This window comes from Heterocephalus glaber, unplaced genomic scaffold (genome assembly GCF_053883595.1).
Source record: "Heterocephalus glaber isolate CG9 unplaced genomic scaffold, H.glaber_assembly_v1.0 deba00001561, whole genome shotgun sequence".
Lineage (NCBI taxonomy): Eukaryota > Metazoa > Chordata > Mammalia > Rodentia > Bathyergidae > Heterocephalus > Heterocephalus glaber.
In genome coordinates, this window is record NW_028258349.1 from 14,122,763 (window position 1) to 14,143,721 (window position 20,959).

Here is a 20,959-nt window from a genome sequence, read left to right on the forward strand (position 1 = left end):
GATGGCAGCAGAGGCTAACATCATGTTTATTGGAAGACTGGGACATGACATGGCCACTAGTGTGTCTGTTGGAGAGAGGGTGTACGGTCTGGTTCCTGACACCCCCCTGAGGACTCATTCCTGGATATAGAGGTTGCTGGGTGCAGTGGGATCATCTGCTGGTCGTGTCTCCACCACTACAGGCCTGGGGAAGGGAGAAGTCAGGTCATTTGTTCATTCGTTCATGCATTTGTTCATTCATTCACAAAATAGCAGAGACTCTGCCAGCCCAATGCTGGGCCATAATGATGAGCACAGTCCCTGCCCCTAGGGAGCTCATAGTTGGAGGGAGACCAACACAGACCAATGAGTTACATAAGTGCAAAGCAGATGGGGGCATGGCAAGGAAACCCAGCCCAGGAGGACAGCCAGGGCTCCTCCGAAGGATGCATGATGGTGCCTGAAGGAGGCTCAGGACGGGACTCGGGGGAAGAGCGGGGAAGGGTGTTCTGGGCAGAGAGAACAGACTGTGCAGAGGCTCTGAGGTGGAGAGAGGCTGGGGCTTGGCCAGAGGTGCCATGGCCTTGTAGGCTGTGGCTGGCATTGAGCGTTTTCTTGAGGACATAGAGGGATTTAAAGCAGTGAGAGTGATCAGCTTTGGATTTTAAAAAGACCTCTCTGGATATCAGAAGGACACAGGACAGTGGTGGTGACCCTACTATGGCACATACACCACAGCAGGCTGTTTGTATCGCTGAAAGATCTAAAAGGTTCACCATCACTAACATATGAGATCTTTAAAAAGGTTCCCACTGGCTAAATCAAAGACTATTTGTGCCTCAAAATAAATATTGAGGGTCATAAATTACAACCCATAGAATGAAATAGAAATCCACGTAATGATGCTGAAATAGGTGGCAGGTATGGAGGTGCACACCTCTAATTCTAGCATTTTAGGAGGTTCAGGCAGGAGGATCTCAAGTTTGATCCCAGCCTGGGCAATGTAGCAACTCAGACAGGTTTTGTCTCAAAAATCAATCAATCCATCAATCCCCAGTACTGCAAAAAAAGAAAAAAAGTAAATGGTGAAAAAGGCTAGGTCTTCCTAACAGCAGAATGCTCACTAATACATGCAGAAGGAAGGACTGAAGTAGAGAATCAACATTTATAAAGTGAATGCTTAGCATGTGAGAGTGTGGGTTCCACCCTCAGTGCCACAAAGGGGAGAAAGATCAAGATCATTTGGTAACATAATTGATTCTAATATGATAGATTCAAACAAAAAATCATCAGTAGGGTTTAAAAAAATAAAAATCTGATGAGAAAGTATATTTACATAGTCTCAACGAAATTTTCCCCAGAAATACTTGTTATTACAAAGGGAGAGCTTTGGAGGGGACTGGTTGTCTGCCCCTTAATCAAGAGATCAAACTGACATCAGATGCCCCTGAAATGACACACCGTGAAGGACACAGCACCACACCTCCTCAACAGGTTCAAGGCCCTGAGTTCAAAAGCCACCAAAATAAAAGGTTAACATGTGGGGAATCCAGATGAAGGGGACACAAAAATTTTTGTATTATTTTTGAAATCTGAGTCTAAAATTATATCAAAATAAGAAATTAAGGGCCGGGGATTTAGCTCAGTGGTTCCACTGCCTGCCTCGCAAGCCTAAGGTCCCAAGTTTGATCCCCAGTACAAAAAGAAAAAAAATTAAAAATTAAGCCAGATCTTTCACTACATATTAAACTAAAATAAAAATGGGCTGAGTGTGGTGGTACACCCCTATAATCCCAGAACTGAGGAGGCTGAGGCAGGAAGATCACTATGAGTTTGAGGCCAGCCTGGGCTACATAGTGAGTTCCACACCAGCCTGAACTATGTAGTGAGGCTGTGTCTCAAATAAATATAATAAAATTAAAAATAAAAATCAAAGATCTAAATATTAAAATAGAAACACAACCTGCTGAAAGATTAAAATAGGTAAAACTCTTGAAGATATAGCCGTAGGCAAGGGCTTTCTGAATAGAAACAATTGCACAAGAAATAACACCAAGAATTGGGCCAGGGATTTAGCTCAGTGGTTCCAGCACCTGCCTCGAAAGCGCAAGGTCCCGAGTTCGAGCCCTGGTACCAAAAAAAAAAAAAACAACTTCAAACATCAAGAATCAACAAATGAGATTACAGTATATCAAATTAAAAAGCTTCCAGGGCCGGGGATTTAGCTCAGTGGTCCTGGCACCTGCCTTGCAAGGACAAGGTCCCGAGTTCAATGCATGGTACCAAAAAAAAAAACTTCTAAAAATTAAAAATAAAAAGCTCGTGCACAGCAAAAGAAACAAACAACAGAGTGAACAGACAATCCCCAGAATGAAAATTTTTTTTACCAGGTGTACCTTGGACTGAGGACTAATACCTAGTAAAAAGAACTAAAAAAAACTAGACTCCCCCAAAATAAAAGACCCAATCAAAAATGGGCAACTGAAATGAACAGACACGTCTCAGAAGAATTACAAATGGCCAATACATGAAAAAATGTTCAACATCACTGGCCACAGAGAAAAGCAAATTAAAACAACATTGAGATTCCATTTTACTCCAGAAAGAATGGCTATTATCAAGAAATCAAATAACAGCTAATGTTTGAGAGGCTGTGGGGGATAAAAGAACTCTTCTACATTGTTGGTGAAAATGTAAATTAGTACAACCATTATAGAAATCAGTATAGAGATTCTTCATGAAAGTGAAAATAGAAATTCCATTTGACTCAGCAATTCCCTTTCTAGGTATTTCCCCAAAGAGTTAAAGTCGTCACATTACAGTGATATATACATACCCATGTTTATAGCAGCACAGTTTCTAATGGCTAAATCAACAGATGAATGGATAAAGAAAATGTGATGTTTATACACAGTGGAGTACTACTCTGCTATAAAGATAAATTTGCATCATTTGTAGGAATATGGATGTACCTTGAGACCTTAATGTTAAGTGAAATCAGTCACATAAGTTTCAATACTGTAGTTTCGCCGGGGATTTAGCTCAGTGGTTTCACTGCCTGCTGTGCAAGCGCAAGGACCCAAGTTCGATCCCCGGTACCAAAAAAAAAAAAAATTGTAGTTTCTCTTATACAAGAAACCCAAAATATAGGAAAAAATGAGATAGGTCTCTTACAAATGAGAAGAGGACTAAGAGATGGAGGGAAGGGAAGAAAGGGGAGGGAAATGGAATCTAAAAAGAATTAAGAGTCCGATCCCCGGTACCAAAAATAAAATAAAATAAAAAGAATTAAGATGTGTTACATACATGTACCAACTCCCTACAATGGATGCACTCATTATGTGCTGCAAATACACACTAAGAAAAATTTTAAATTACACTGGCGAAGCATGCCTATAATCTCAGCACTCTGGGAGGCTGAGGAAAAAGGATGTCAAGTTCAAGCAACTTATCAAGGCCCTGCCTCAAAATATAAAAGGCTCGGGGTGAGGATTTAGCTTAGTAGCACCCTGCCTGCCTCACAAGTGCAAAATCCTGAGTTCAATCCCCAGTACCAAACAAACAAACAAAATAAAAAAGGCTGGGGATGTACCTCAGTGGAAAGGCCCTAGGTTCAATATCCAGTACTGCAAAATTTAATGAAGTAACTAATGCTAAAATATAAATAAAAATTTTAAAATATAAATAAAATTAAAATATAAAATGAAAATGCCTCTGGCTGCTGTGCAGGGAACAGTCTTTGGGGACAGAGATGGAGGCAGGGAACAGCTAAAGATAATGACCACAGACACCTCAGGATGCCCCTCCCAGGTCCTCTGTCTCCCTCCCAACACCATACCTGGGAGAGCCAAGCAGACGGAAAGTAAGGGTGGGGTCTCTCAGCTCCTGAAGTAGCTGTGGAAAAGTGGGTATCTGTCAGTGTCAAGAAGCAACCCCCCAGGGCTGGGGATTTAGCTCAGTGGTGCAGTGCCTGTCTCACAAGCTCAAGGTCCTGAGTTCAATCCCCAGTACCAAAAAAAGGAAAAAAAAAAAAAAAAGAAGCAACCCCCCAAAATGTGGCTCCCTTCGGGACAAGGAAAAGTCTGAATATCTAGCCTTAGATCCAGATAATCAATTGTTCCAATATCACACATCAGCAGTGTAACCTCAGGTGAGTTACTTAACCTCACTGTGTCTCACATTATAACCTGTAAAACTGTAGTACCTACCTGATAGGTGATCATAAAGATTGAATTAAATATTAAAGTGTTAGGGGGCCAGGGATTTGGCTCAGTGGTTTCGCCACCTGCTGCGCAAGCGCAAGGACCCAAGTTCAATCCGTGGTACCAAAAAATAAATAAATAAATAAATAAATAAAAGTGTTAGGGCAGAGACTGACACACTATTCTACGAGATAAACCCCATTTTCTCCTCCATTTTTTAATGGCAGGTCACGTGCCTAAGGTTACCCAGCTGGATTCCAATTCAGGTGCCTGAATTTAAAGTCCCTTAATCATCCATCTATCTCCATGGTGATCCCTATTTTGCAGTTGGAGAACAGAGGCTAAGAAAAGCAAAGTCCCTTGATCAAGGTCACACAGTGGTCTAGGCTGAGACTGGAACTCAAGAGACACTGGGACAGAGAAGGGGACCTGTCTGTGGTTGGAGAGAGCTTCCGGCTCAGGAGTTCTCCATGCCCATCTACCATAGGTGATGACTGAGGTGGAAGGCACACCGTGGGGGTCTGGAGAGGAGGAGCTTACCCTGTCTGAGCCTGGAGCCCACACCTGCACTCCATGCTTCCAGAAGGCCTGAAGCCGACCCTCGACCATAGCTGGAGAGAAAGCAGCGCCGATCACCTGGAGGTCACTCCTGCCTCTGTCCAACCCGGCTCCAGTCCCACACTTACCCACGGCCTCCACCGCTTCCATCATGGGGATCTCTGGAGTGCAAAGGCCCGGGACTGGGGCTCCCTCTGGGGTCACCAGTTTCAGACAGCCTGGAAGTGGAGAGAGTAAGGGACTTAAGAACTGTGACTAAAGCCGGGTGTCGTGGTGCACACCTGGAGGCTGAGGCAGGAGGGTCACAGTGAGTTTGAGGCCAGCTTGAACTACATAGTGAGACCCTGTCTCAAAACGAAACAAAAACTATTTACGATAAATTCACAGTACTAGACTCCAAAATTAAGTTGGGCTGGGGATGTAGCTCAGTGGCACAGTGCCTGCCTGGCAAGCTCTCGGTCCTAAGTATGATTCCCAGTACCAAAAACCAAACCAAAACAAAACTGTGACCAGGATTTAGAGGGCCACTAAGGGACAGGGCAAGGATTCAGTGTGAAAAGCTAAAAAAAAAAGGGAGCTGGGTGTAGTGGGGCAAGGCCTAGAGGGGCTCAGGCTTTTTTTTTTTTTTAGTACTGGCAATTGAGGTTAACAAACACAAAGCCTTTGAACTGAGCTACCTTCTCAGCTCTCCTCCTTTTAAAAGTTTGAGGCTGGATCCCGCTAAATTGCTAAGTTGCCCAGACTGGGCTTGAACTTGGGATCCTCCTGTCTCAGCCTGCCAGAGCGCTGGGTACAGGTGTTTGCCACCACACCCAGCTAAAGGGACTCAGGTTCTCAGAGGCAGGAGAGGCAGGGAGGGTGAGTGGAAGAAAGGTTCTTACCATCCAACAACACCATCACCATGTCATCCTTTACCTGGGTCACTTGCACTGCTCCCTTGTGCTCTGAGAGAAGGCGGGGTTGATTAAGGGCGACTCTGCCAGGTTCCCCTTTCCCACAGCGCCCCTAGAAGGCTGCCTCTGCTAGGCACTCCCTCAAACACCAAGCAAGGAGGCTAACCCCACCCACCACCCAGGCCCCACCCCGTCATCAAACTCAGGGCTATTCTCTATGTCACCGTGTTCCACCCTTTTCAGTATGGGCTCAAAAGTCCCGCCGGCCGCTCGAACCCACCCCTCCCGAAAAGGCAAGCTCTGCCCCTCTGCGAGACCGCCCGGCTCACCCGTGCTCATGTCGCCCAGCCAGCAGGACAGCGCGCCGAAGCGCACGGTGTGGAAAAGCACTGACTTCGCTGGCCGCCCGGGGCTCACGCCGATGCACACGGCCGGCAGCTCGGAGCCTGGCGTGGTCAGCAGCGCGAACACCGGCAGAGGCGTGGGCAGCGGGAACAGCACCTGCTGCGGGCCCACGGGGAGGGCGGGCTCAGAGGGGAGGCCCGGGCCCGAGCGGGCCTGGGACTTCCAAAATAGCACTTTCTGGCCCTCGGTCTTAGGTGACTTCTAGACATTTCAGGAAAGTCAGAGGCCTCAGAGGACTTAGGTGGTGCCACCTTAGGGGGGACGGGGTTCAGGGCATGCGAAATAATCAGGCCTAGGTGTGAGGGGAGGAGCCTAAGGATCAGGGGCTCCTCAGGAAGGTGAGACTCCCAACAGACCGCGGGCGGGCGGGGTCGACGAGGGCGGGCCTCGGTGGGCGTGGCCTCGGTAGAGGCTGGGCTTCCTGGACTCCAGGCAAGCGCAAAGGGTGGAGGGCCCAAGCCACTGCATGCCCGAGTCCCCAGTGCTCCCTGCCCCAAAGCCCTTACCCGGACAAGCAGGAATTTGTTCATGGGCTGGTACCACTGGAGCAGAACCACCGACGTCTCCAATGCCCCGCACAGGAAAGGGCCCCTGGAGCTCGAACACTCCGCTGCGGGTGTGGGCAAGGATGGATGGAGTCAATGCCCTCTCTTCCGCTTCTTCTCCAAGAGGCCCAGAGTGCCACCCTTCTTTCCCTGGGCTCTGGACACCAGCCTTAAAACTCCACGACCCTCTCCAGTGGATGCTGCCCAAGCCCCGGCCCCGCCCCACCCCGCCTCAGCGGCACACCCAGGAGCTTCGCTCTCACCCACGCAGCACGCCCGGCAGCCCTTGGTGTCCTGGATCTTGGTGGAGACCATGTTCTTTCTGAGGAAGAGAATAGGTGTGAGTGGGCAGTGGGGCGGCTGTAGAGTGAGGAGTGGTCCGAGGAGCCTTCGCTGCCACTGAGGCTGGTACCTTGCCAGTAGCCGGTGGGGGCTAATGTGAGCGATGGGGCTTCCCATTCTGGTCTCCTTCCGTTCCAGCAGACCCAGGATGCTATGAGAATACAGGTGGGGGGTCTTTCCTGCAGTGTGTGCGCATGTGGGGGAAGTAGGAAGCAGTTACAGGACTGGTTACCACATCTTCCCCTATCTCGGAAACTCCCAAGGCAGAGAATGTCAAGCACTCTTCCTTCAGTCATCGCTCTCCCAAATATCTTATTTAGGTTTTTTTTCTGGTACTGGGAATCAAACTTGGGACCTTGTGCTTGTGAGGCAAGGCACCGGAACCACTGAGCTAAATCCCCAGCCCTCTCTCAAATATCCTAAAGGCCCAGGGTAGACCGGGCATCCTGCTCTACCCTGGTAAACAATAGTGCGCAAAATAAATATGTTCCCTACCCTCGTAGTGGTGGTAGCCACACAAGGAATTATGGACACTTAACCAGTCCGATGAAGTTACACATATTAAAAGTTTAAGAAAAAACATATCTCGGGCCGGGATTTAGCTCAGTGGTTCCTCCGCCTGCCTTGCAAGCGCAAGGTCCCGAGTTCGATCTCCAGTACCAAAAAAACCCCCATATCTCAATTTTCTCCTAAAGTTGTCATCACAGATTTAACTGGCTCATAAATCCTATTTGGGGTCGGCCATAGTGGCACACACCTGTGATCCCACCACTCAGGAGGCTGAGGCAAGAGGACCGTGAGTTTGAGGCCACCCTGTGATACACAGTGAGTTCAGGGCCAACCTAGAGTCATACTGAGACCTGGGGGGGGGGGAATTGGCATGGTAGCGCACACATGTAATCCTAGCACTGTGGGAGGCTGAAGCAGGAGAATCAAAAATTGGAGCCTGGCCAGAGTAACTTAGTAACTTAGCAAGATCCAGCTCAAAATTTAAAGGGGGGGGGGGGCTAGGGATGCAGCTCAGTCCAAAGACCCTGGTTTCAATCCTGAGTACAGAAAAATTAAAAAACACCTAGAAGTTCTTCTTTGGCTTGGTGTGTCCCTCAAAATTAGAAATCCTTTTACATAAAACTTTTTTGGGGGTACTGGGGATCGAACTCAGGACCTTGTGCTTGCAAAGCAGGTGGTGGCATCACTGAGCTAAATCCCCAGCCCCATAAAACATTTTTTAAAAATGACATACCTCTTTTTTTTTTTTGCATGCTGGGGATGCAACCTAGGACCTCATGCATGGTAGGCAAATGCTTTGCCAGTGAGCTTTTTCAGCCCTAAATTTTTAAATCTGTAATTTGCTCACCCTATCTTAGCAAAGTGGGAATGAGTTCTGATGGTCATCTGAAAACCAAAGTTATTTAAAGACTAATTTATCATAGAAATCACCTCAAGTCTGATTTGAGCAGTGAGGACTATTGTGAGCCCCAATTTACAGACAGGAAAACTGAGGCTCAGAGAGTGGAAGTCCTTTGCCTTACATCCCACCCTGTAAAGGTGGCTGGGATTTGAATTTACAGCTTGTGAAGGGGAAGCCTGTTGTTGTGAAGCTGTGCTCACTCATCGCCCAAACCCAGACCCCACTTCTTCCCCAACCTGGGCAGACCTGACAGAGACATGAGGACGTTGTTGATGGAGTACACCCAGGTTGTCCGGCTAGGAAAGAGCTGCAGAAAATGGAGGTGATGGGTTACGTGACCCCGACAAACACCTAGCTCCACCCGGTCCCTGCCCCAGCCCAGGCTCAGCGCCTCACCATCTCCAGAGTGGCCTCCTGATCGTTTCGGTTCAGGATGAAAATGCCTTCCTCTGCCCCCAAGAGCAGGTGCTGGTCTGGCAGGGAACAGACAAGAGAACACTAGGACCACTTCATCCTAAACTCCCTCTAATCCCCACTTGGCTGAACCCAAACAGTGATCCTCACCCAGGCCCTCAGTTTTTGAGGCAGGGTCTCCCTTTGTAGTTCAGGCTGGCCCTGAACTCACTATGTAGCCCAGGCTGGCCTTGAACCCTCGGTGATCCTCCGGCCTCAGCCTCCCGAGTGCTGGGATTACAGGCCTGTGCCAACACACCCGGCTCTCAGGCCCTCAGTTTTGACCCTTTATTCACTAACCCTCAGCCCAAACTAATACTCTCAGCCTCTGTTTCCCCAAATTTGACCACAAATGCTTAGTGTCTTAGTGTCCCCTATCAGTGACTTGCAGGTTCTGGTGGTTCTTCTGTCACCACCCCACAAATCCTGGCCCTTTATCTCTCCAGAAGTCACCCCACCTTTGAACCTGCCACCAAAAATAGCCCTTTAACTTCTGTTCTTCTCTCTGCCCAGTTCTGACCAACTGTCAATCCTGTCTTCACAATGATACTCAAACTCAAACACCTCCAAGTATAACTTTTTATGTGCAGTGCAGCCTCTGAACTCGTGCTACTCCTTTAGCACTGACATTTCCTTGACTTTGTCTGTGTTTGATCCCTAGACTCTGTCCTTTCTGCTACATTCTGATCCCTAAAGCTTTTTTTTTTTTTTTTTTTCAGACACTCACTATGTAGTTCAGGCTGGGCTGGAACTCACAGCAATCCTCTTGCCTCAGCCTCCTGAGTGCCTGGATTACAGGTGTGCACCAGCAGGCCTGGCCTGATCCCTAACCCTCTGACCCCAAAATGCTGACTCCAATCTCTCCACCATTAACCTCCAGCTATTAACCATTCATCTCCACCATGTCCCCCAAAGTCTAGCCGTTCTGTTGTATTTGGACACCCCTCTCCCCACACTCTAATTTCCCGAGGTTTTACTCCCTAACTCATCTTCCCTTTTACTCTCTTGGATCCCCAAATCCTACTACAGGCTCTGCCCCAGATTCTGGGCCACTCCAGACCTCATCGAGCCCCTTTTGCCCTCCCGGTCCCCCGGGCCCACCCTTGGTAGAGGGGTGCGTCCAGGCGGCTGTGCTGTGGATCCGGAGGGGGCAGCCATTGAACAGCTTCACAAGCAGGGTGCATCCCTGCGTTGGCCACATGAGATGGGCAGCAGATCCAGAGAGAGAGGGCAGGGGACAGGAAGGTGCAGAAGTTAAAACTCTGGAGCAAGAGTTCCCAGGTTCAAATCCTGCCTCTGCCTCTCCAAGTTAGACAGTCACCCTCTTTGTCCCTTTTTCTACTTTCTGTGGATTTAGTTATCCATAGTCAATGGCAATTCAAAAATATTACATGGAAAAATCATAAGTTTCAAATAACTGTTATTACAGTACATTATTCTAATTATCCTATTTGATTATTTGTTACTATGGTTAATCTCTTACTGTGACAAATCAATTTAACTTCATCATAGGAAGTATGTATAGGGGAAAATATACATATGTACACATATATACGTGTGTGTATGTGTGGCTGGATACTGACCATTTATGCTTTCAGGTATGCATTGGGGGTCTCGAAATGTATCCCCAGTGGGAGGACTATATATATACAACCTTGGGCAAACTATGTCACCTCTCTGTGCCTGATTCCCCATCTGTGAAAGGTGCATGGTGTTTCTATCTGGTAAGGATTTCTTTGTTTTTGGGGGGTTTTTTGGTACTGGGGATAGAATTCAGGACCTTGCACTTACGAGGTAGGCTACGCGCCGGAACCACTGAGCTAATTCCCCAGCTCTCTGGTAAGGATTTACACCACGCAAAGCCAGATATCCCGACCCCTGCCCCACCCCCGGGGATGGTTGGCCCCACCCCAAGGTGACAGCTGGCCCTCACCTTCCGCTTCATCTTTTCTTTCTTAGGGGGCAGCAGTGGGGGCTGGTCAGGCTCCCGGGAAGCTGGGTTCCAGAGTGAGGGCTCTGAGAGGGGTTGGGGTAAGATCAGCCCCAAGACGCCTCACCCTGGCCCAGCCTCCACCCCAACCCCTCCTGCTACCTGAGTGGGCAGTGAGATGGGGGCTGCGGGTGACTGGAGGAGGCCCGGGACGAGGGGTCCGTGGGGGAGGTCCACTGGCACACCGGACCAGCACCCCAGGGCTCAGCTGTCCTTCATCCCCCAGCCCTCCAGGCCCGTCATCTGAGGGAGACCGGAACTTGGGCTTTGGAGACAGGGAAGGAGTGTGGGGAAATATATCAGGTGATCTCAGAGAGAGGGCACCCTTTGTACCCCAGTCCTTGCCTCCCACAGAACTACAAGCTAGCCCTGGCTGGCCCACCCCACAATGTCCTTCCTCCCCTTCAGCCTGCCCAACACCCCACCCCCAATATCAGCACACTCAGGAACCAAAGGGTTAATACTGGACACCGCAGAGGACTCCCAGTAATGCTACCCCTGCTGAGGGCTGTCACATCCAGGTCCCAGTGTACCCATCAACTGGGACTACCAGCCTCCCAACCCTGGACAGCGCCAGGTTTTGGCCTCTGGGCCTTACCTTGGGGGGCAGGGGGGGAGGTGTTTCCTCTGCAGGGGCGGGGCTGAAACACAAAGGTCAGGTAAGCAGGTGGGGGTGTGGGGAACAAGGACAGGGAAAGATGGGGTCGCCAGGGTCTGAGGCCTGGGATGGGATGCTGGGGAGGAAGGGCTGACTTGGTCTGGCCGGGGTCACAGGAGAAGTGGCCATGGTGACAACAGTAACAGCAACTCTGGGCTGGCGTCTTCACACCCCCAGGCGCTCAGGTAATTAATCTCTGGGATGCCAGGATGCCATTCTCACTTTTCACCTGCTCCACATCAATACACATGATCCGCGGGGAATGAATGAAGAGGGGCCCTCGAGGCTGTCCCTTGGAGGGGACAGGGGAAAGATGGTGGCCTAGCTGGCTGTTGGAGTGGAGGTCTGGCCTTTGGAACATTTCCAGGAGCCAAGGTGCATTCTGGGGTTGGGCAAGAAGATGACAAAAGATGCCAGTCTGGGGAGAGGCTGAAGTTGAGGTTCGGAGGTGGGTCTGGAGGTTGGAGCAACATCTGGAATGTGACTGAGGAACCAGCAAAGAGGCAGACAGGCAAGGGAAGATCTGGGGTGGGAGCAGGACGACATTCTGGAGGGAAGTGGAGTCAGGTCTGGGGTTGAGGGCAGGTGGGGAATGAAACTGGGGGTCGGATCAAAGGTTGTATAAAAAGGTGGAGGCCAGAGTTGGGATTAGGTGGGGTGTCAGGTGTTGGAGGTGAAGGGTACAGGGTGGGTGGGATTGGGGACCAGGGGTTGGGGAGGAAGGAAGGGGAGGAGCGCATTAAGAGTGAGGTCAGGCCTCAAGGATCAGAGATGGGAGAAAGGCAGGGGAAGGCTGGGCTCAGGTGGAGACAAGGTGAAGGCAAGTGGGAGGGCTGTCAAGGGGGTGCTGGGCTGAAAGTCTGTAGAGCAAGGGCTGGGCTTCTTACATGTCCACGTCATCGTAGTCGTCATCAGACTCTGACAGGTGGCTCCTGAGCAGTGACAGGCAGGAGCCTCAGGGGGCGCCCACACACATCCCAGGGCCCTCATCCCCACCCCTAGGGTCCCTGACCTGGGACTGCTGCTCCTCAGGTCTCCAGGGGGCTGTAAGCACACCTGTGGGATAGGGAAGGGGTCAGTGGTGGCCCAGGGGAAGGGGAGGGCATCTCAGGGAGCAGGGAGGCATCAGTCTCACCACGTCGGCTGGGGGTCTGGGCTCCACTCCTTGGAGCCTCTGGAACTCCATGTGCCGCCCTGAAGTGGGAGGGTGACAACCCAGTGACCCGAGGGCAGTGACATGGATTGGGAAAGAGGAAACAGAGTTGGGAGCTTTGGAGTCAAGATCTTACGGATCTGGTGGCTGAGAAAGGGAAGAGGATCTCTTACAGGGTCAGGTGCCCTAAACTGTAGGAATCTCTACTCACGACAGCAGTCTGCATCTGGGATCCCCAGTGAGCTGGCCCGGTGGGTGGATCTGATCCGCCGAGGGATGGCAGGGGGTGGCTGGGTAGAGGGGCAGCAGCATCAGGGCTCATGGCCCCCAGGTAGCCCCCCTCTGCCCTGTGGGCCCAGCCTTGAGCCTCCTCTCTCCCAGAACCCTCTGGAGCTTCCCTGCCTCCACCTGCTTGTGTCTTAGAGCAGCTTTGGGAAGGCGTTCCTGGGGCCTGGGTGGGGAGACACAGCTTGAGCAAAAACCTGGAGGTTCCTGCCCTCTGGTCAGCCAAGGCCCTTACCTCGGGTTCCTCATCTTCACTCTCACCAACAGGGGGCCCCTTCCTGGGGTTCCTCAGTGTGTCAAGAAGATCCAGGATTAGGCCTCTGTTCAGCCCAGGCTGGGACACCAGCTGATGCTGGAGGGGGTGGGGGTGGGGTCAGATGACAGAAGGCCCGAGGCAGGGCAGGGACAGGGGCTTGAGAACCTGTCTCAGGGAGTCCAGTGGAGGTAGTAGGTCCAGCTGAAGGAGAAGGCAGGGAACCTAGGGAACTCAGGAAGCTAGGGAATTCTGACAAGTTCTAAGGGATTAGAAGAATTTAGGATTCTCTGAAGGGGGCTTGGAGAATTCCAGAGATGTCCTAGAAGGGACTAGGGGTTTCCTTGGAATTGGAGAGGATTCTCTGGGATAGGTCTTGAGGCCCTGAGGAATTTGCAAGTTCTAGTAACTAACTCAGGGATCCAGAAAGGTCTGGGGTACAATGTGGAGGTTTGGGGAACATCCTGGGAAACCTGAGACAGGGTCTTTAAAGGGGGCCCAGGAGTTCTGGGGAACTAAATTATCAGTGTTGTAGGGAATCACAGAGGGCCCTAGAAGTTGGGTCTTGGGCTGAGAACTGGGGGACTCCTCAAGGAAGGAAGGTTTACACTGAGCATCTTGGTGGCACCAGGTCGTTTCTTGGGGCTCTTAGTGAGGGTGACTTTGACAAAGTTGTGGAAGGCAGCTGACCTGGGGAGGAAGAGGCAGGTTCTGGGTTGAGGGGAGCAGAGACCTTCTCGAAGGTCAGACCCTCTCTCCCCTGTCACCCCCTTACCATTTGCTCTTTTCCTTCAGCCGGGGAGGCTGGTAGCCACTCTTGGTCATTAGGAAAAGAACTCTAGAACAGCAGGGGAAGAACATGGAGTCCAGTTCCCCGTAGCACTGGGGTCAGCAGACAGCAGTGAAGGACAAACGGGAGCAGGTTTGGGTCTCGCAAAGTGCTGGGAGGCCACTTCTAAGGGAAACCACTTATCACGCTCTGGAGCGGTGGCCACACAGCAGGAGGCTCAAGATGGGGTTCCTGAGCTGGGGCTTCCTGGTATGGAAGGCTACAGCCAAGACTGCTATGCGGCTTGCGGGGGGGGGGGGGGGGGCACGACACAGGGAGGTCGCCTGTAGGGAAGCTGTGTGGCATCTTCAAGGCCAGGGCTGGGCAGGGTCCCTGGGCCCAATGTCACACGTGCCTACCTGAGAGGGTGCACATCAAAGAGTGGTGGCTGTAGCTCGGCCAGTTCGATGGCTGTGATGCCCAGGGACCAGATGTCACACAGCTCATTATATCCTCCCTTTAGGGCCACTGCAGCCACTTCTGGAGCCATCCTGGGGACAGAGACCCTCAGAGAGCCAGAGGTGACACAGGGAGAGGGAGGACAGAGAGGAGGCAGACGGGGAATGGGGTAAGAGGAGATGGAGTTGGAGTTGGAGAGAGCCAGATGGGAAGGAACACAGAAATAAAGATGGATGCAAAGTGCCAGGCATGGTGGCACACGCCTGTAATCCCAGTGCTCTGCAAGCCTCAGCCAAGAGGATCAAAAGTTCAAACCCAGCCTGGGCAACTTAGTGGCTTAGCAAGACCCTGTCTCAAAAAATAAAACATAAAAATAAAATAAAAAGGCTAGAGATGTAGCTCAGTGTGAAAGCCCCAAGTTCAGTCCCCACTACTAGGAAAAAATAATAAGATCTGTCAGAGAGAGATAGAAAGAAAGAGGCAAGAGAGGGCCACAGGCTGAGAGAAGACAGATAGGGAGAGACAGATCAAGATAAAAACAAATAGGGGCCGGGGATTTAGCTCCGTGGTTTCGGCGCCTGCTGCGCAAGGACCTGAGTTCAATGCCCGGTACCAGAAAAAAAAAAAAATCCAATACAAACACTGAGAAAAAAAGGCAGAATGGGGCTCAGAGAGACCAGATAGAGTCAAAGTGAACCAAAGACAGAGGCAGGGGACAACATTCCCAGGGAGCATGGTTCCCCCACATGCCTCGCAAGCACAAGCGCAAGGACCCGAGTTCAATACCCAGTACAAAAAAAAAAATTCATTCAGGTGTTCCATAAAGGAAAATTGGGCCGGGGATTTAGCTCAGTGGTTCTGCTGCCTGCTTCGCAAGTGCAAGGACCCAAGTTCGATCCCCAGCACCAGGGGGTGGGGGTGGGGGGGACGGACATTCCCAGGGAGCCAGGGTTGAAAAAGCCGCTGCCCCCCAGCCCATCCCTAGCTGCCCCCCACCCCACCAGTCCCCCTCACCAGTAGGGGGTCCCAATGAAAGAGAGGCGTCGAGCCAGCGTCGCCCCAATCTGAGCCGAGATGCCGAAGTCAGCTGGAGACAAAGGGAGTGATACAGCATCTCCATCCCTGCGCAGGCCCAGTCACCTCCCACCAGCTGCACTCACCCAGCTTGACCTCCCCAGCGTCATTGATAAGGATGTTGGCTCCCTGGGGAGGAGAGGAGGGACAGGGGCTGTCAGAGATCCCTGCCCAGGCCAATGCTGCCCCACCCCACAGCTCAAACAGCCCTGAGCTCCCCCAAATGCCATCCCCACCTCCCGGGCTTCAGGCCAACCCCGCTTCTGATGGTACCCACAGTCCTGGCACACCTTGATGTCCCGGTGAATCTTCTTCTGGGAGTGCAGGTAGGCCAGTCCCTGGGGAGAAGCATGGCGAGGATGCCATGAGGCCCGCAGGAGGGAGAAGAGCCCTCCCACCCCTCCAAGGCCCCCAGGCCTCTCCTCACCTGGAGCACTTCCCGGCAGACATAACTAATCTGGAGCTCAGACAGGGAGCCAGTCACTGCAAAGGTCAGCCCAGCCAGGCCAGGCCAAGATTGGGCGGCGCCCAGGAAGCTGGGCCCACCCATACCAGCTGAGAGGGGCCCAGAGGGGAGGGGACCCCATGGGACAAGTGGGCAGGAGATGAGGGATGTTGGTGACTGAGAGAGGTGGCCGGGCAGGGCGACAAGCCAGAAGGAGACAGGCACTCAGAGACAACTACTGCATTGTCCACTGTGTGGCAGGCACGGGGGACACAGCTGTGAACAAGAGATACATTCCTGCCCTCCTGGAGAGACATTCGAGAGGAGACAGACAGTGAGCAAGATAAGCGAGTGAAATACTCCTCCAAGTGTAGGGCTGGGGTGCGGCTCTGTGGTAGAGCACTTGTCTATAGAATGTATACCAGGCCTTGGGTTCCATCCCCAGCACCACAAAAAATGAAAAAGAAAGCAAGATGCTAATAAGTAATAAGAAAAAGAGCAAGAAAAGACAACAGGAAATATGTGTGGGAAGGGTTATGACATTTTACATCAGAGGGTCAGTAAGGCTACTTTAAGAAGCTGACAGAGGCTGGGGCCTGGTGACACCCGCCTGTAATCTCAGTACTCAGGAGGCTGAAGCAGGAGGATCACAAGTTTGAGTTGCACCCGGGCAATTAGCAGCTTAGCGAGACCCTGTCTCCAAATATAAAATTAAAAAGCCTAGGGATATAGCTCAGTGCAAAGATCCAGGATTCAACACTCCCGGTACTGCAAAAGAAGACAAAGGAAGAGAAGGAGGAGGGGAAAGTAAGATCTGAGGACATGAAGGCTCCCACTGGTAGGGAGACGAGGAACAGCAAGTGAAGGGGTGGGCGGCAGGAGGTGGAGGGAGGAAAGTGTGGGAGGAGGGGCCGGCCAGCAAGGTGGGCTTGGGCTGGGGCTGGGCTGGGGCTCGGCTGGGGACCTGGTGGTGGGAGGCCCCTGGATAGGAGAGGGCGGTGCCTGCTAATGAGGAAAGACAGAGACAGAATGACAAGCAACAGGGAACAGAGCTGAACAAGATAGGGATGGAGAAAGAGAGATGGGCATAGACCAAAGTGTGGGAAGACAGGTGTATTCAGAGACAAGAAGAGACTCGGAGGGGTGGAGAGAGAACCACAGAGAGCACGGTACCCAGAGACCAGTCTCACAGACTGGCTGGGCGAGTCACTTCCTTTCTGAGGGCCTCAGTTTCCCGCCTGCATTTGTTTGCTTGCAGCACTGGGCATGGAACCTGGGGCCTGGAACATGCTAGGCAAGTATGCTACCCCTAAGCCACACCCACACCCACCCGCCCTGAGAACTCCCCCCAACCCCCCACCCCGTACTGCGGATCAAACTCAGGACCTTGTCCTTGCAAGGCAGGCACAGTACCACTGAGCTAAATCCCCAGCCCCGCCTGAGAGCTTCTTAATGAAGCCCTTCCTCCTGACACTTGAGGTCTTGGACTAGGCTAGAGGCAGTCGAGGAGATGCCTGAAGACTGAAGCGAGTATCAGAGATTCAAAGAGGGCCTGAGTATAATGGCCCATGCCTCCCATCCAGCATTCTGGGGGGCAACTCAGGGATTTAAAGAAATCCTGTCTCAAAATAAAAAATAGAAAGGAGCAGGGCACAGTGGCACATGCCTATAATCTGGGATGCTGAGGCAGGAAGATCTCAAATTTGAGTTTCACCTGAGCAATTTAGCAAGGCCCTGTCTCAAAACAAAAAATAAGAGGGCAAGGAATTTAGCTCAGTGGCACTGCGCCTGCCTGGAAAGTGGAAGGTCCTGAGTTTGATCCCTGGGCCCAGAAAAAAATAATAATAAAATTTAAAAGCCAGACATGGTAGCACATGCCTGTAATCCCAGCACTCGGGAGGCTGAGGCAGGAGGATTGCTGTGAATTCAAAGCCAGCCTGGGCTACATAATGAGATAGTGAGTTCAAGGCCAGCCTGAACTACATAGTGAGACACTGTCTCAAAAAAGCAAAAACAAAAACAAAAAATAAGGGCTGGAGATGTAGCTCAGTGTGACAGCCCTGGATTCAATCTCCAGCACTGCCAAAAAGAAAAAAACAAAAGAAAAACACAGAAATTCAAAGAGATGACCAGAGCCCCCCCCCCCCCAATTCCCCTAGACTGAAAGGCAGGCTGAAGGAGAGAATCAGAAATTCAGCCACACATTTGACAAAAGTTTGGGTACCTACTCTGCCCCAGAAAATGCAGAAACACACAAATAAATCTTGTCAACGAGACAGAGAGGGGGAGACAGAGTGGGTCACTGCATGCAGAACACCAGGATGGACTGGCAGGTGCTGAAGGGCAGGGCCTAGGGCAGGGTCACTGTGAGGTCCCCACCATGGTCCAGGCCCAGAGAGGGGCTCTCTGGGTGAGATGTGGACCAAGAAGACCAGTTTCAGAGACACAGACACAGAGCAACAGGCAGGGTGGGTTTGAGGAGTGAGGGGGGCTGAGTCCCCTGTCTGTCCTCTGACCTTGGTAGATGTCCTGGAGAGAACCAGCCCTGCAGAATTCCATGCAGATCCAGAGCTTCTGCAGCCTACAGTGGTCCAAGAGGAATAATGATCATAATAATAACAGCAGAGCAATAAGTTATTATCTATCTGACAGCCCCGGATCACTGTCTTGTTCTAGCCTGTTCTAGTCTAATGTACTAGCTCTCATCTCTATCCCCCCTCGCCCACCAGAATGAGACTGTTCCATTCCCATTTACAGCGGAAGATGTTGAGCCTCAGCCAGGAAATGTATATTAAGGGGCAACTTGATTTAAACATAGGTCTATGGGCGCCAAATCCAGGGCACCCCTCTGCCATCCCAGGCTAACCCAGGGGACAGTGGAGATCTCACATGTTTCAGCATCTGGATGGGACAGAGGGCCTCAGGGTGCTAGGTCTAGGGAATGAGGTCATTACTGGGGCATCTGGGAAATTACTCTGGGGATCAGAGAATTTAGGAGTTCATATTAAAGGAGCTTAGTGAAATGAAAGAACCCAAAGGACAGAAGGGTGAGAGATTGGTACTAGCAAAGCTAATTTCAGACTTGATGACTATGAAGGTCAGTTTGGTAGACCCTGAGTCAAAAATGGGAGTTCTAGATTGGGGATTAGATTATGGGGTGCTGTGGTCAAAAGAGTGGGAAATTGGACTGAAGATCAGGATGGGGTACTCCAGTTAAGGGGGGGGGTCCAAAAAAAGTGGAGGTCCAAGGCTGGAGGTCAGGATAGAGTGTCAGGGTCAAAAATGAAAGTTCAAGACTGGGGATCAGGCTAGGAGTGCCCAGTCAGAGAGGAGGGTTCTGAGCTGGGGGCTGGGCTTCATCCTTCGGGAGGTGGGGGTGGGCTGGGGCTGTTCACCAGAGGTAGCTGCCATGGTAGGCCACGATGTTGGCATGCCGGCAAGTTTTCAAAATGAGGATTTCCTTCTGAAGGGTAGAGACATCATCGTCTGCAAGGAGGGGCAGAAGAGAAAAGGTGGCAGGGAGCTATGGGAGAGAGGCTCCCCGGGTCCCAGGAGGTGGAGGTGTAGGAGTTCCCGGGTTCGCTCTCTCACCAGGCTCCATCTTCACCATCTTCAGTGCCACCACGTCCCGGGACACCTTGTCTCGAGCCTTATAAAGGGGAAGTTGGCATCAGGCGGGCTCCATTTGCCTGAGGCCTTTGTCAGCATCCCTGAGCCAAGCTAAAGATTAGGACCCTCTGGCACCCGCTCCCTTCTTAGGCCTCACTCTAAAGGTCACTGGTCTGAGGGTGATGGAGACGGAGACGGAAGGACTTCTCACCTTGAAGACTTCCCCATAGGTGCCTCCACCCAGTCGCTGTATCAGGTCATAGTGGTCCCGAGGGTCCCTATTAAAGATGTCAGGATCCACGAGGTCCATCCCTGGAAGCAGGAGCTGGGCCTGCGCCCAGGGGCCAGCAGGGCCTCAGGGCTGGAGCTTTGGCACCTCCTTCCCTCCCCACAAGCCCTGAGCCCGCCTTGCTTCTGCGGGCTGTGGCCTCCCCCGCCCCCCTCCGCTTCCTGCCCCAGCTGCAGGGCTATGCAACGGGCTCCACCCCCTGTCCCCTGGGCTCTGAGAGTCTTCGGTAGGCTGTTTGCTTTGGGACCCATGGGACCCCTCTCCACCCCTAAAACCCAGTGCTGGATGTAAATGAGATGCAAACGATCCTAGTTGTAAAGGGGGAGGGTTTCCCCAGCACCTCTCCCCCGTTCTGGGCGGGGCTACAAACCTTAGCTGAACCTCTGCTGGGTGCCTGAGAGAGGCTACAACCCACAGGTTGCAGGTCTGCACAGGGATGTAGTACACATATCTGCTCACCGGGACACATACATGCACTTAGGTGTTAGCTCCTACATGCCTGCTGCGGTGCGTGTGCGGTGGTCATGCGCTCCCCCTGTGCACACGTGCAGATGTATTCTGAGCACACATCTCCACGCACGGGGCACATGCCTGTGCATGCAGGTCTGCAGTGTAGAACATCTGTGTACAAATAACTCGTGGAGGCACACATGGAGCGCTCGCTCTCAGCCTCATTAGGGAGCGACCCGGCGGCAGCCAGAAGCCCCTCACCTCCCCCCTCTTCCTTCACCACAGAACGCAGTATTTTTATCGGCTCCTACTCCAGGAACTAGGATGGGGGGTGACAACCAAGGCCTAACGACTTGAAACTGCAGAGGTGAGCATCCTGGGTCCTGCGTCAGGAGCTCAGGCCTGAAGCCAGGAGGATCGCACAGAGCGCTTCTCTTGGGACTCAGTCGTGTACCAAAGTGTGTGCTACCACGTGCGTTCCCGAACGGCTAGGCGTTCACAACCACGCGCCACACGACGCGCGCACACGCACCAACTCTCCAGGGAGACGGAACGGAACGTGCACGCGCGCACCTCAGACTACAAGGAGGGATTCGCCAACCCAGCCCCGAGATGGCGCCTGCGCATTGCGGTATTCTAAGCTTTTTCTCACAGTTGATCCAGCTTGGGCGGGGCGAATGTGCACGCGCCAATTACGCCTGCTAGGAAGAAATCACGTGGCAGCGGGACAGCAAGGC

General features: G+C 51.9%; 1 protein-coding gene across 9 annotated transcripts; it reads right to left on the bottom strand.

Annotated features, from left to right (window-relative positions):
* Positions 1–6: 6 nt before the first annotated feature.
* Map4k1 (mitogen-activated protein kinase kinase kinase kinase 1) lies at positions 7–20,831 on the bottom strand. Of its 9 annotated transcripts, none has more exons than XM_004859055.3 (31): positions 19,695–19,944; positions 19,466–19,523; positions 19,270–19,360; positions 18,391–18,455; positions 15,857–15,912; positions 15,720–15,767; positions 15,516–15,558; positions 15,370–15,442; positions 14,316–14,447; positions 13,903–13,965; positions 13,736–13,817; positions 13,110–13,226; positions 12,801–12,879; positions 12,572–12,630; positions 12,449–12,492; positions 12,324–12,368; positions 11,377–11,419; positions 10,881–11,043; positions 10,722–10,804; positions 9,890–9,974; positions 8,732–8,808; positions 8,582–8,642; positions 6,995–7,103; positions 6,846–6,904; positions 6,544–6,647; positions 5,962–6,136; positions 5,621–5,683; positions 4,868–4,957; positions 4,722–4,792; positions 3,818–3,873; positions 7–184 (listed from the first exon to the last, which is right to left on the bottom strand). In XM_004859055.3, the coding sequence occupies exons 1-31, from the start codon at positions 19,791–19,793 to the stop codon at positions 115–117; spliced, it is 2,463 nt and encodes an 820-aa protein (XP_004859112.2). In that variant the 5' UTR covers positions 19,794–19,944; the 3' UTR covers positions 7–114. The 9 variants fall into 9 exon arrangements, with proteins under 9 accessions (XP_004859112.2, XP_012933024.1, XP_012933023.1 ...); XM_013077570.3 differs by having other exon boundaries at positions 15,857–15,886; positions 19,695–19,814; XM_013077569.3 differs by lacking the exons at positions 19,270–19,360; positions 19,466–19,523 and adding an exon at positions 20,143–20,831 and having other exon boundaries at positions 19,695–19,814.
* Between the last annotated feature and the right edge of the window lie 128 nt (positions 20,832–20,959).